Here is a 13,601-nt window from a genome sequence, read left to right as displayed (position 1 = left end):
AGGAAAATTCTTTCAAATCCCACCTAAAACCATGAGATTTGGATTTCTGTATTTTTAACTAAACAAATCCTCTCAAATCCTCTAGAATCCTTAAAATTTATTAAAATCCAAATCCACAAACTGTTTTGAATAACAGTAGATTTTAAAGTAGATTTTTAAATCATCAGTTCAATAACATTAGATTTCAGGAGACTTTTTAAAATCCATGATTGAATAACATAGGATTTGTAACTTTTACACAAATCACTTAAAATGTCAATTTGAATACATCCCCCTTAATTATAAAAAATTGATTTTCTTGATTTAAACAAAATGAAAAAATGATTCCAAAAAGAAATCATGTTTAACTGGAAGTGATATATAGTAAATAATATAATAATTAAAATACCATTTAACTTAATCCTCTAAAGATGAAACCACTTGTATGAAATCTAGCACTATAAATTAAATTGATGAGTGAAAAACAAAAAACAAAAAACAAAAGGATTGAAGTTATTTTTGGGGTTTTAAAAAATCTTTACATTGAAGTTCATATAATTTTAAAAAAAAAAAACTAATTTAATTTGTCACTTCAAAAGTAATATTTTCAATTTGGAATACTATGTGTGAGTGTTGAGTTTATATCAACAAAACAATCAAAAAGTGTAAGTTTAAATTTTGATTGAGCCACTTGGTATTCTTTTTCTTTTAAGTCAAAAATAAATTAAAATATTTATTTATAATTAACCCACTTTTAAAGGCATTTAACTCCATTTAACTCAAATGTAACTCCTACCCAATAATTTTACATTCATTCCTCCAACTAATATATTTATCTTTCAAGAAAAAATGTTTTTGGTAAAATTTTAATATTTTTTAATTATTTTAATTGCTTTAAACTTTGTAATGAGGAATATTCTATATACAATAATATGCGTAGTTACTAAATTTTTTGATAATTTTATTTGATTCAATTTTACTATACTATACTCTTATGTTTACAATGTCATTAAGAAAAAATCTTTAAATCAATGTTTAACCTCTATAAAACATGATCATAAACATAGATTCTCTCATATTAGGAAAATGTTTAAATTTCTATATTATTATTTATATTAATATAGCTAATCAATTTGTAATAATTTTTTTTTGTATTGGTTAATTTTTGATTTATAGAAAAATTTATATATTTTAAATTTTGTATAATAAATAACCATACCAAAAAAATATTGACAGGAATATTATTTTGAAAAATTACTATAAAATTTTTTGAGACTCATACATTAGTATAATTTTTTTGAGATTATACATTAGTGTTGGTGTTGGGTTTCGACGATCATAAGGCCCACCAAATAAGCCCATTAGGGCGTACGCGCAGGCCAGGAAAAGAGGCCCAGTAAGGGCCCATGGAGGAAAACCCGAGCAGGAGGATGGAGTAAATCTGGAGAAGAAATCGGGATTGGGGAGCCGAGATTGCAGCGAGACGTTCAGGAAGGGTTTCGAGGAATTTTAGTTTAAATAGCAGATGAATGTGAAGGACACAACACATGTAATCAAGCTCAGAGCGAATCAATAGAAAAAGTAAATACAAAAGTCCAGTTCGTTGTTTTTCATAGTTCTAAGTCGATTTGTACCGAAAGTCTGCCCAGATCTCATTTTACAAACTTATTCTTCTAATTGTTGTTTTTAGCCCCAACAATTAGTAAAAAAATATTTTAGTTTAAAAAAATTTAAGGAATATAATCAAAACTATTATGCATATAACCACGCATTGCGTGGACTAATTATCTAGTTAAGAAAAAAATTAGCATAACTTAGCTAAGATCGGACCAATAGCGGACCCAAAGATAAATTTACCAATTGTATTGTTGGTACTTTACAAATTTACATGCACCAAAATTATTTTGATAATTTTACTTGACCCCTCTCTTCTTAGTAGGTCCGCCCATGGCTTGGACCGTGTGATGGCAAAGTCAACTAATCATCGGTACTGGTCGTGTAATGGTCAGTCATCAGCTAAAGCCTAAAAACTTATGATTTCCTGTTTCAGTAGGCACGTGAGAATGCTTGGATCCGATCGAGAAGGGTCGACTCATTGATAATGTGTATAGGATTACTATACTCGAAGTCGATATAATGAAGAAATATAATGGCTCACTTCGTATTCCATGTTCGAAACAATTAGATACCCAATAATATACCACAAATTAAATGGTCCGTACGCAAACAAAAAAAGGAAATGAAAGAAGCCCAAATTTAAAAGAACAAAGTCTCGGAGACAGATGAATTAGAAGCCTGCTCATCAAACAAACCAGTCGGATAAGGCCCATGACCAGTCCCAAATGCCTTAACATGGTCCTTAAGGGAGCGTTTGTGTTTGAAATCTGAACCGCAAACGCAAACCCAACGTTTCCCACAGTTCTTTTCATGTGTACGCCAATCGCCCTTGACAGCCAAAAGCTTACCACAGATGCGACACGAGTAGGGTTTGTGGCCATGTTTGCGTTTGTAGTGCGTTTGGAGCGTTCTAAAGTCTTTGAGCGGCTTGGAACGAGGATGGTCAATGTGGTTCCTACACCCTTCGACGCAGCAGTAACAAGGGATTCCCAACATGGCTCGTGGCTGCGTGCCTTTCAGTGACTCTGGTCCTTTTCTGTATTGTGAACCGTGCCCCCACATGTGCATCTACATTGATCATAATATTTGAGGAGTCAACATGGTTTGTATAAGTAATATTTTTTTTTTAAAAAACCATATGGTTCATTAAAATCATGTTATTGATATATCATATATAGTGTTTCATTTAAGAAATGTGTATTTTAGTTTGACTGATTTTTTTTTTTTTTACAACTATTCTACTAAAAATGAATATATATGAGAAAACTATTAAAATTATCATCAGTCATATTTGAGTAAATACTTTCATTTCAATTTTTTGTTTAAAATTGTGAGAAAACTATTAAAATTATCGTCAGTCAAATTTGAGTAAATACTTTCATTTCAATTTTTTGTTTAAAATTAAAAAATTTAGTTAAGACATTGAACAAACGTAAAAAAAAAAATTTGATGAAATAATTTCATGAATATATATATATATATATATATATATATATAACCATAAAAATATGTCTTACCAAATATTTTTTACCGGCTGTTTAGCTTTATTTTTTTGCAAATTAATTCATAATTATATATGTGAATAAACTCATAACATGAGATATTAAGATAACTATATAAATTGAGAATGAATTTATTATATTTGGTTATGCATGAAGAAAGCAATACGCATGATATATATATTGACTCGATCGTACCTGAAGATTGTTGTAGCGATTGAATGTCTTAAAGCACACATGGCAAGAAAAATGAGTGAAGCCTATTAGAATCTGCTCCGGCGCCGGTATCCAGTACGCCTTGCCGGAAACTTCATTCTCAATGTCTTTTCCGGCATCATATGTGACGATCTCCTTCCCGTTTCTCTTCTTCGGCTGTTTAGCACCATTGCCTGACTTACCAAAACCAGGAAGGCCGATGTGTAAGTCCACGTCCACTTCAACGTCATCTTCTTCGTCTTCTTCTTCCCCTTCGTCCGCGTACAAGGGGTTAGGGTTTGAGTTCAGGTTTATCCAATCAATAAGCGGTAAAGGCTCGATTAGGGTACTGTTGTTACAAGAGTTTTGGTGGAGGTTAGGGAAGAGATCAAGAGGTTGGAAATGGTTTCTAGGTTTTTCAGAAGAAGAGCTTGAGGATATCTCATATTGTGGTGACTCCATTGAATGTGATGACTTGTGGTTGGAGAGTGATAAAAAAAAAAAAGGTTGGAATGTTTGTTTACGGAAATTATTTATTTTTTAAATCAACTATATATATATATATATGATAATAATATATAATTAAGTTAGCTTTATATAATGATTGCTCTCTATCAAAGAAATTTAATGTTTTGCAATAACTTTTATAACTAATAATCATGTAGGTACGTAAGTAGATCCCACGTATCAATCGTCTCCGTTAACCTGTGAGAATTAAAGATAAAATAAATTTCGAATCTGTATGATTTCTATACATGTTTAAGAAAGCAAGTGTGAAACAAAAGGAATAATGAATAAAACAATTTTGAGGCTTACGTACCAAATAGAGAAGTGAGTAAATAAAATGAGGATCTTGGGGGATGTGAAGAGCAGACACTTGAGAATGCATGTGGTTGAGTGAAAACAACCTTTGTTAAGAAGTAATTTAATCTTCTCTGTCTCATCTCTTTGCCTATAAATAGAGTGGGAAGCCAAGAACCTTAATTTCGTGGACCACCCTCTCCAAGATTTGGCAACTTTGTCATTGCAGGGTTTTGACTATCTTTGGCATTTACGTAAGCTTTTAGCTTTTCATACAGTGCAATTGTACTGACTCAATTAATGAAATTTCGGATTTGGGTAATGGTATGAATGCTAATGTTGAATTTACTGTTTTGTTATTATTAATGGAAGATGCAATATTATTATTCTTGGGCTTATGGTTTGTATGCATGTAAGCTGTTTAATTCTCTCTAACGGTCAACACCTCTAGTTTTGTAAACACTAGATTTGACATACCAATAAGAGAAAACTAATAATTAAATTGTAGGCTACCATTCAAAGTTTAGTGATAAGTTTGTTTTTATAGAACATGTATATGATCGTTGAGTGGATTGCTTTACAAAGTTATATTGCAAGGTATACTTATCTTGCCTAGTCAAATACTATATCGGGTCTCCACAATTCAACATATTGATACTGATAAAGAGTCAATTTCTTTTAGTTATTTTCATTAGTACTGAAATTATAATCTTCCCAAAAGCTATATATCATAAGAAAGAATGACCAGAATTAAAAACATATTTAATTGTATGCTCTATTTTGCTGATCAACTATGACTACTTTTATGAACATACTGATTGGCTTTGCTTATTTTCAAAATTTTTAATTACTTCTATATATGTATATAATAACGTTTTAATTTTATATTCAACTCAGTCGTAGTCTATAGACATGGGACTTGGAATTAAGATATGAACTACAAAATGGCCTATGGCAACTCCGCTGGCATACAATATTTGCCCATATGGCTATTGTACTATAGAACAATTTTAGTAATTTAGTAACTCTTATTGTTGAATTTTATGATAATATATATATTTTTCAAATTAGTTGATACATAATATTTTAATATATGGAATTTTTCAAAAGATGCTTAGTTGTTGATAAATAAATTATTATTATTGGTTAGAAAATTGAAAATATTATTAAAAGTTGTCATTAATTAATTTATATTCGGTAAACTAAATGTAACGTGTTCCCTTGATACTATACGTAAAAGGTAAAAACTAAACCCACTAAATGTAACCCATTATTAGTTCACGAGAGGAAATGTAAAACGCGACTCCAAACATTGGCGGACGATATGCCAAGTTAGAATTTACAAAAAAATAGCAAAGTCAAGTCCAATGGAATAGCATAATCATTATCAAACTTTTTTTTTGTGTTATTTTAGAGTATTTCTCATCAATATATGGAGTTACCAAATTTGTAGAGTTAATGGAATTTTCAAGTTAATCGAGTAAAAATTATTATGTAGGTTCAACCTCTGATTTTATAATAGTTATTAAATATTTATGAACATTAATTTATAGAGGTTATAGTGTAGGTTCAAATTTATGCGGAATTAACCGAGTCAATGGATATGATAATCAGTATATTCAAGTCCGAAAAATTTAATAAATTTAGTACTTTCCAAGTTATCAAAATCAAGTACATATGGACTGTCAAATTTTCAAAATATGTAAAGTCAATGGACCTTGACCAAGTTAACCAAGTTGTATAAGGATATTTCAAACTAAACTGACTCAAATCTCTAGTTTCTTTAGACCCTTGCACAAATAGCGAGGACTGAGGAGGGCTCTTGTAAAGTAGTTGAGTCAACGAGACACTGATTATAACCGCATTTGAAATAAATGAGATTTTTTTTATGGCTCGATTCAAGTTCGTGTGCTTTGTAAAACTACAGTTAGAATACGTGTAGTCGTTTTTGTTTTGATCATTTTGATTGAAATTGGCTTATTTTAGTTTTCATTCTGTCCATTTTCTTAGACTTTAAGTCTGGTTTAATTTTAATTTTAAAACATGTTGTTGATCATTTACCAACGTCTATGTTGTTCATCTCTACGCATGTTCGGTCCACAACATCCTTCAAGCGAATTGGCCAAGCCGGCTAGTCAAGAGGTACGTTCGTTGACTTTTCATATAGATTCGTCCCAGTAATGTGCAGGGATGAATTCAACGTAAAGAATATGAATTAAGAAACAAAGACTCGATAAAGTATCTTGGAGTAACCTTAATACTTTTGCAGGTGTTGCAACTTGCAACGGCTTCATTAACCATTCAACTGGCTCGGTTTCATCAGTGCAATGATCTCAAAAATTTCTTACACTTACTGAAGCATCTTCTCAAAGAAAAGCCATGGTTCTTGATTCTTCTTCTTACTTATGTTACTAATCCGCGTCAAGTTTGTATTTTTTGTGTTTTTATTTTCAGACTAATATGGACAGTACAAATGTCTATGCTTACATCTCCATCATTGCTGTCTTCGTCTGTATTCCTCCTGCCATCATCGTTAAGTCACTTTTATTATCCCCCACTACTTAAGTTATTAAGTATGAAAGAAGTAATATGTTTTTTATTTGTTATAAATTAATGGTTTTTGGTTAAAATTTGTTCTTAGGTTGAAGGTCCGAAACTGCTGAATCACGGTTTCGTTGACGTGATTGCCAAAATGGGAATGAAAAAATTTCATCTCTGTTTTACCATTTCTACAAACCTTTAGCCTTAATCTAAATACGTATTAGTTTATTAAACCTTATAAAGGTCCAATGTCTTTAAAAGTTATATATTTTATTTACTCTATCGCTTGGAGCATATAGTCTAAGGCCATGAATAGCTGATGGTTTATAACTGGTTTTTAGATTTTGAATTTTAGCTTTTAGATTTATTTAATTTTTGATTTTTGGTGTAGATTTTAGATTTTACAAAATCTTGAATGATAACTTGAGTAGTTTTTGGTTTTTATGTATATAATTATTTTTAAATAGTAAAATAATGATTATATATTTTTATTAAAAGATAAAAAAATACAATGATACAGAACAAAAAAATACATTTATTGCATATAGAAAACATATTATTGCAAAATTACTATCATCATCATCATTCAAGGTCTTAGTTTGTTTTGGAATTTAATTAAATTTGAATAAATATATCGGTTTATTAATGAACAATGCAATGTATTTGTGATCTCTCTTGCCTTGATAGCAGCTTTGACATGTATTTGTTTGTGTTTGTGTTTCTTGAATCGGTTCAATATTGATCAATGCTTGTTTTATTTTCAGGCTGCAAATGCAAATGTTGGAGAGTAAGCTATGAGATGAAGCTGTGAGATGCAAGTCTTGGAATGCATAAATGGCAAAAAGTAAGCAAGTGTTGGAGAGTGTGTGTCTAGTAAAGATAGTCAAATGTTACACAATTTTTTCAAATTTTAAATTTTTAGAACCTTCAATGGTTCTGGACTATCTCAAATTTAAAAGTATCTACAATTTTATTACTGTATTTGTTTTTTTCAATTATAAATAGATAGAACCTCCAAACTTAGAACCATGGTTGGAGATAGATAGTCTTATAATTGAAAAAGGGATTTTTGCCAAAAATGCCACATTTTCTAAAAAAGTTTTCACCAATGCCACATTCTCAAAACCTTAAAGAAAATGCCACAAAACAACTTTATGGCATAATGTCAAAAGACGATTTTGCCCTCATGATAATAATGAAGCAAAGAAGCGGGAAAGTTGTGTCTCTTTCATGGTTTTGGAGGGAAAGGTACGAATGATGGACAAGATGGTGGATAAGATGATGGACAAGATAAATATGATGGACAAGATGCGGTTGATGGACAAGAAGCAGATGATACAGAAAATGATGGACACGATGATAGGGAGAAGGATGAGATAAGATGCGGTTGATGGACAAGATAAATATGACGAACAAGATAAATATGATTGACAAGATGAAAATGATGGACAAGATGCAGTTGATGGACAAGATTCAGTTGATGGACAAGAAGCATATGATGGACAAGATGATACATAAAATGATGAACAAGATGATAGGGAGGAGGATGAGAAGACGATGAAGAAAAAAATGACATGGAAGATGATGGATAAGGTGATAACATGTAGGATTGTGGACCAAAAGAACATGTGGAGGATAATGGACCAAAAGAACATGTGGATGATGGAAAAAGTGATAGCATAGAGGATGGTGGACCAAAAGAGGATGTCAAGGATGGTGGACCAAAAGAGGATGATGTGGATGAGAGTGGAGAATTGAGTTTCTCGCCGGCATCTTTCTCCATATAATCTTGTCCATCATCTTAATTTTGTCCATCATTTGCATTTTATCTATTATCTGCATATTGTCCATCATCGACATCTTATCAATCATCCATATCTTGTCCATCATCTTAATCTTGTCCGTCATCTGTATCTTGTCTATCAGCAGCATAGTATTCATCAAGGGGCATTTTTGTCTTTTTAAATGAAAGTTGTGGCATTGTGGAAAAGAAGTGAATAAAGTGGCATTTTGACTAAATTTTTTTACTGTTCATGGCATTTCTTTTAATTAACTCATTGAAAAAGTAGGGAGTATAAATTGATCTGGGAAATTAAAAAAAGTTGGTTAATTAAGAACGTTGATATGAAAATAAATTTAAAATATTTAGAGTTTTTATGTAATTAAACTGGAAATGATTTGATATTAATAATCTAAGTGAAAAAGGTAATTTGTATTACCTCATTTCCCTTGCAACAAGAATCACAACAACAGCACACACAAACCAGGGACAGCTGGTACCAAGATTCGAAACCTGGTCCCAAGTTTATTTGGTATCTAAAGCGTTAGACTCCAACCACTTGGACCAGACCAAATTTGGTGGTCAAAATTTTAATTAATATTATATATACTCAGCTGAAATTGTTTTGGTCGAGTTCACATTTACAGAATTCTGTTTTGAGTATCTTCTTGTCAAATCAAATACAATACGAGATTAGTGTATGTGTCTTGTCGTTTTTTTTTTGGTACTGATCACGTGATTACCCGCTCTACAACTACGTTGTTGATATCTTCTTCTTATTTTTTTTTTTCTTTTCTTAATGTGAAGTTTGTACTTTATGATGTAGTATAGGTTTAAATTTAATGAAGTTTGTATCATTGTATGTATGATGTAGTATATGTTTAAGTAAAATTCAATTTGAGGGGTGAACCAGTTAATAAAAAAAAACCAGTCCACCTGGTATTGAATTGGGGCTAAATGCAGCCATGACTTCCAACCACCCCCCCATTTGTGAGTTTGATCCACGAGGTATTCAAGTGCAAGTCAGGAAATCAAAAGGGAGCTATCTCCATATGATGCGTAACACTACCACTCGCATGTTTTGGGCTTCCAAGAGAGTCTCTACTGAGGAAAGAGGCTCCCAATAACAACTCAACCTTCATTCCTAGCCATTGGATCAAGAGAGTCTCCTCAATCGTTGACGTGGCGAAAACGAGATCATAATCCGGCTTACATAAAGAATAAGAAAAAAAATCCGGTTTAATTTTTTTTCTTTTCTTTCTAGCAAAAAAAAAAAAAAAGAAAAAAGAAAAAAGCTTTGGCCTTTGTTCCTAGGAGGAGCAATATACCCAGAGTGACCAGCAGCAACCACAACCGCTTCTTCTTCTCCCTCCTCATCTTCCCATTGATCATATCCTTCATTATCTGCCCCCCCCCTAATCACAAATCCATTAACTTTGCATACAAATCTCTTCCTCAATCCCAAGAGGTATATTATCAACCTGTTTCTAATTTGTCGGCAACAACAACAACAAACAAATCTACACCATTTCTAATTCTGGGTTCTGTGAATTTCTTCTGTTGGGGGGGAGAGAGAGAGAGAGAGAGAGAGCTTCTGGGTATCGTTTAATGGAGAAGGGGATCTTGTTGCTGCTATTGGGCATGATGTTTTCGAATCTAACGTTCGCCGCCGTCGACGATTTCACCGTTAGGGTTCCGTTTTGTGCTACGAGGTCTACTAAAGATTACATCTTTGGGTTTCGAGATCAGACTTGTCCTGTTTCTGGTGTTGAATCAGCCGAGCGACCTCATTTTGTTGTCGTCACCGAGGTAATTTGGAATTAGAGTTTCTAGGGTTTCTGCTTGATTTGGAATTGATTCGATATCGAAATAATCTGTCCTTTTTTTGTTTTTAAATTTGGATACTTTTGCTTGTGGGTGTTGGTTTATTTGTCAAGGGTGATGAGCGTTGGTTGCAAATAGCTTTGGATATGATCCATAAGAACAAGTGTGACTATGTGGCTTTGCTCTTCTATGCATCATGGTGTCCTTTCTCAAGATCATTTAGACCGAGCTTCGATGTTATCTCTTCTCTCTTCTCCTCTATTCCTCATTTTGCGATTAAGGAATCATCCGTTAAGCCGAGGTCAGTTGATTATTTTTTAAGAGTGGCAATCTTTAACATTGTTAATAATGAGCTTTTGGATCAATTTTTGTGGTGCAGCACCCTTTCCAAGTATGGAGTTCATGGGTTTCCCACGCTCTTACTTTTGAATTCGACTATGCGGGCACGGTACCGAGGAACCAGAATGCTTGATTCTCTTGTTGCTTTCTATAGTGATGTTACCGGTAAGGTGTTTTGTGCTTATAGATGTTCTGGTAGCTTTTCATATTTCTAGTCTCTCTCTCTCTTCAGTGTTTTACCTTTATGTGGATACTAGTGTTTTCCGTGATGAGGTTAGGCGATTACTTACCAACTAAGGAGTTGGTTTTGTATACTGGTATTAGTTGTTTATGATCTTTTTCAACTGCTCAACCAGTGGAACTAACAAGGCTTGTTATGAGATTGTAGGCATCGAAACGCTGGATAAAACTTCTCTTGAGAGAAGCGTATTAGTTCCTCATCTCGAGAACGAAAACAACACTGAGCCAGAAAACTGCCCCTTTACATGGGCAAGATCACCCGAGAATATGCTTCGACAAGAGACCTATCTGGCTCTTGCCATTGTATTTGTCCTCTTGAGATTGCTCCACTTGATATACCCTACGCTCGTTGTGTTTATGAAATTCACTTGGAGACGGATTGCTCAGAACATGAGACTGGAAAGCCTGCTAGAACATACAGTTGGGTTTCTGAGCCGAGCTGTACAATTATGCATGCACAGGAGGAGCAATCTGCAGGGAGGAGCCATGAACGCCAGAGCATGGGCCTCCAAGTCTCTGGCCACTGTCTCAATTGGGGATTCAAGCTCATCAAACAGAGGAAGTTCAGCTTCTCAGTGACTTCGAGAAATTCTATAATATAGCAAATGTGGTCAGCTAAAATGTTTTTGGCTGTATCAGCCGTCTGTTACAGCTTTTCAGGAAAAGTTTTGCCTCTTTTCTGTATAATCAGCAGTTCCTCTAGACCAACAACTTTGGAGAGGGCTTAATTCATAGCTGAACATTTTGTAGTAGAAGTGTATATGTCATCAGATGGCAAGATTATAAAGTCAATTCATATATATATATATATATATATATATATATATTTTGTCAATATTACATCAGAATTGATCTTTGCCAAAACTTGTTTCCTCAAGTAGCTTCACATACATTGAATCATCAAAGGCAATCTTACAAAGTAGTACATAAGTTAAAGACTTGCACCAATCTGTTTGGTTAGTCCCCTAAAGGCCAAATCTTCCACTAATCGAGGTCTACAACTGCTACATCATTCTTCAGGATCTGCATTTCACATAAACCAAACTTAAAGTCAAAACTTGAATAAGATGTACAAAATCCCACAGAAGTTGTATGTTCTTCATGCAGTACCTGTGAAATGTAATCTTTTAATTTCTCACTAACTTGCGGATCCAAAGCTCTCTCAGCAAGATCGTAAAACAGAGTACTACCCTCTGGGCCACTCACTTTCTCCTTCTGCAAGAACCTGTCCATTTAGAAAAAGCATTTTACAAAGATCTTGGGATCAGTCATTATTCATTTACGAGTTTAAAACACGTATGCCTAAGGTTAAAAGAAAGGTCTAACCTTTGTTGGACTAACGTCTCCAGGGTCTGCTTGTTGTTTCCAAACACAGGATTATGCTCATCACCTTCATGCAGTCCCATTCGCTTCAAATGATGCCAAAGGGTTTCTAAAAATGTTGAGAAAGCGTAAAAGGTAAGTGGAAAGACACAAACGAATAAATTCTTGAATCAGGTGTGTCACATACATATACTCTTGATTTGATTCTAAAAACTAATTCAAATGTAGGCTCTTAAACAAATTCAATATAGCATACTCGTGACTTCAAACCTACAAATTTGCTCACTAACTATGATCCTTAGAATTGTAATAACGGTACATAGAAGGCATACCTTGAGGGATTTTACCACCTGCAAGCTGCACAATGGCAAGAACCGCAAACGTGAAGCCAGTCATAGGACTCGTGGTTTCATCCACAACGTACTTCCTAAACGTTTCGATTGGCAATTGACTAACAAGCACATACGATTTCGAGTCAACAGAACCTGTATTGATCGATAAAAAAAACCAAAACATTTTTAAGCTAATCCAAATCTAATCGCCTGACTTTGGAATCAAAGGCGGTCATCATCTTCATCTTACTCTGTGACTGAGGAGGAGGAGGAAGCCTAGTTTGAGCATTAGAAGAAGCACGAGAGCGTTGAAGCTCTTTCAAATCGTAACCAAAGACATTAGAGAGCTTGTTCTTGGCTTCGTTGATGACGTGTGTGGCGAGATTACGCTGGCGATAGTTCTTAGTAACAATCTGAGTCAAATCTTCTCTTTTAATTGGACAACCTGAGGTTTGGTGTGACTTGAACAGTATGAATCTTATCACCTCTGATACTAGCTTATCCGTTTCCTTCAATTTTTTTTTTTTTTTTGCAGAATTCAATAAAAATCCTTAATTTGAACCAAAATCGAAAGCCAAAAAAATTCCCAAATTTGAAGAATCTGGTTTACCTCTTTCGATATGTTAAATTGAGAGAGAGCATCTTCTTCATCGGCCATTCTGAAATCGAATCAACCAAATTAGGCGTAAATTAAACAGATGAATCGAAGGGATTTTTCAAGTTCTTCAAAGAGGTTCACCTGGAGGAATTTGGGAAGAGAGAGACACAGAGCGGAGGAGGACGATTAAAAGCTTCGCTAACCCTAATTTATGGTATTAATTATATTTATCAATTGGCGGGAGATAAATAAATAAAACAGAGAGACTCTGATCCAGGAAGAGGGTTTAGCTTTTAAGAGTGGGAGACAAGTGTGATTCATGAAAAAAACACAAAGAGGCATGGGGCACATCAAAAGGTCTAAATCCAACGGTTGATATCCGTCGTTATCATTATTTGAGGCTTTCCACTATCAGAGACTTTAATCTCAGCCGTTGATTTTGCTTCTTCCTGTCTTCAACCAAACCGCCAAAAAAAACTTCTTAATTATATCGTGACAGGCTGATAGCAGTTTTTTTTTTTTTTTTTTTTTTA

The 13,601-nt window shown here is 33.6% G+C and overlaps 3 protein-coding genes across 3 annotated transcripts; 1 reads left to right on the top strand and 2 right to left on the bottom strand.

Moving 5' to 3' along the window:
- Positions 2,145 to 3,761, bottom strand: LOC104757829 (protein TRANSPARENT TESTA 1-like). The gene is made up of 2 exons (XM_010480618.2): positions 3,294 to 3,761; positions 2,145 to 2,664 (listed from the first exon to the last, which is right to left on the bottom strand). The coding sequence occupies exons 1-2, from the start codon at positions 3,750 to 3,752 to the stop codon at positions 2,236 to 2,238; spliced, it is 888 nt and encodes a 295-aa protein (XP_010478920.1). The 5' UTR covers positions 3,753 to 3,761; the 3' UTR covers positions 2,145 to 2,235.
- Positions 9,669 to 11,611, top strand: LOC104757828 (5'-adenylylsulfate reductase-like 4). The gene is made up of 4 exons (XM_010480617.2): positions 9,669 to 10,221; positions 10,350 to 10,537; positions 10,616 to 10,740; positions 10,964 to 11,611. The coding sequence occupies exons 1-4, from the start codon at positions 10,021 to 10,023 to the stop codon at positions 11,392 to 11,394; spliced, it is 945 nt and encodes a 314-aa protein (XP_010478919.1). The 5' UTR covers positions 9,669 to 10,020; the 3' UTR covers positions 11,395 to 11,611.
- On the bottom strand, positions 11,663 to 13,309 carry LOC104757827 (melanoma-associated antigen 8-like). Its single transcript, XM_010480616.2, has 7 exons — positions 13,210 to 13,309; positions 13,081 to 13,129; positions 12,721 to 12,979; positions 12,471 to 12,623; positions 12,142 to 12,247; positions 11,926 to 12,040; positions 11,663 to 11,838 (listed from the first exon to the last, which is right to left on the bottom strand). The coding sequence occupies exons 2-7, from the start codon at positions 13,126 to 13,128 to the stop codon at positions 11,800 to 11,802; spliced, it is 720 nt and encodes a 239-aa protein (XP_010478918.1). The 5' UTR covers position 13,129; positions 13,210 to 13,309; the 3' UTR covers positions 11,663 to 11,799.

Source organism: Camelina sativa, chromosome 17 (genome assembly GCF_000633955.1).
Source record: "Camelina sativa cultivar DH55 chromosome 17, Cs, whole genome shotgun sequence".
NCBI classification, from domain to species: domain Eukaryota; kingdom Viridiplantae; phylum Streptophyta; class Magnoliopsida; order Brassicales; family Brassicaceae; genus Camelina; species Camelina sativa.
Note: the sequence above shows the minus strand (reverse complement) of the source record. Positions and strands in the feature narration are given on the sequence as shown.

Excerpts from the sequence above, each read along its gene's own strand:
- LOC104757829 (XM_010480618.2), bottom strand. The coding sequence starts at position 3,752 with ATGGAGTCACCACAATATGAGATATCCTCAAGCTCTTCTTCTGAAAAA. Across the intron at positions 2,665-3,293 it reads ATCGCTACAACAATCTTCAG|ATGCACATGTGGGGGCACGG; the intron begins GTACGATCGAGT and ends TGATCAATGTAG.
- LOC104757828 (XM_010480617.2), top strand. The coding sequence starts at position 10,021 with ATGGAGAAGGGGATCTTGTTGCTGCTATTGGGCATGATGTTTTCGAAT. Across the intron at positions 10,222-10,349 it reads ATTTTGTTGTCGTCACCGAG|GGTGATGAGCGTTGGTTGCA; the intron begins GTAATTTGGAAT and ends TTATTTGTCAAG. Across the intron at positions 10,538-10,615 it reads GAATCATCCGTTAAGCCGAG|CACCCTTTCCAAGTATGGAG; the intron begins GTCAGTTGATTA and ends TTTGTGGTGCAG.
- LOC104757827 (XM_010480616.2), bottom strand. The coding sequence starts at position 13,128 with ATGGCCGATGAAGAAGATGCTCTCTCTCAATTTAACATATCGAAAGAG. Across the intron at positions 12,041-12,141 it reads GAGACGTTAGTCCAACAAAG|GTTCTTGCAGAAGGAGAAAG; the intron begins GTTAGACCTTTC and ends CTAAATGGACAG. Across the intron at positions 11,839-11,925 it reads TAAAAGATTACATTTCACAG|ATCCTGAAGAATGATGTAGC; the intron begins GTACTGCATGAA and ends TGTGAAATGCAG.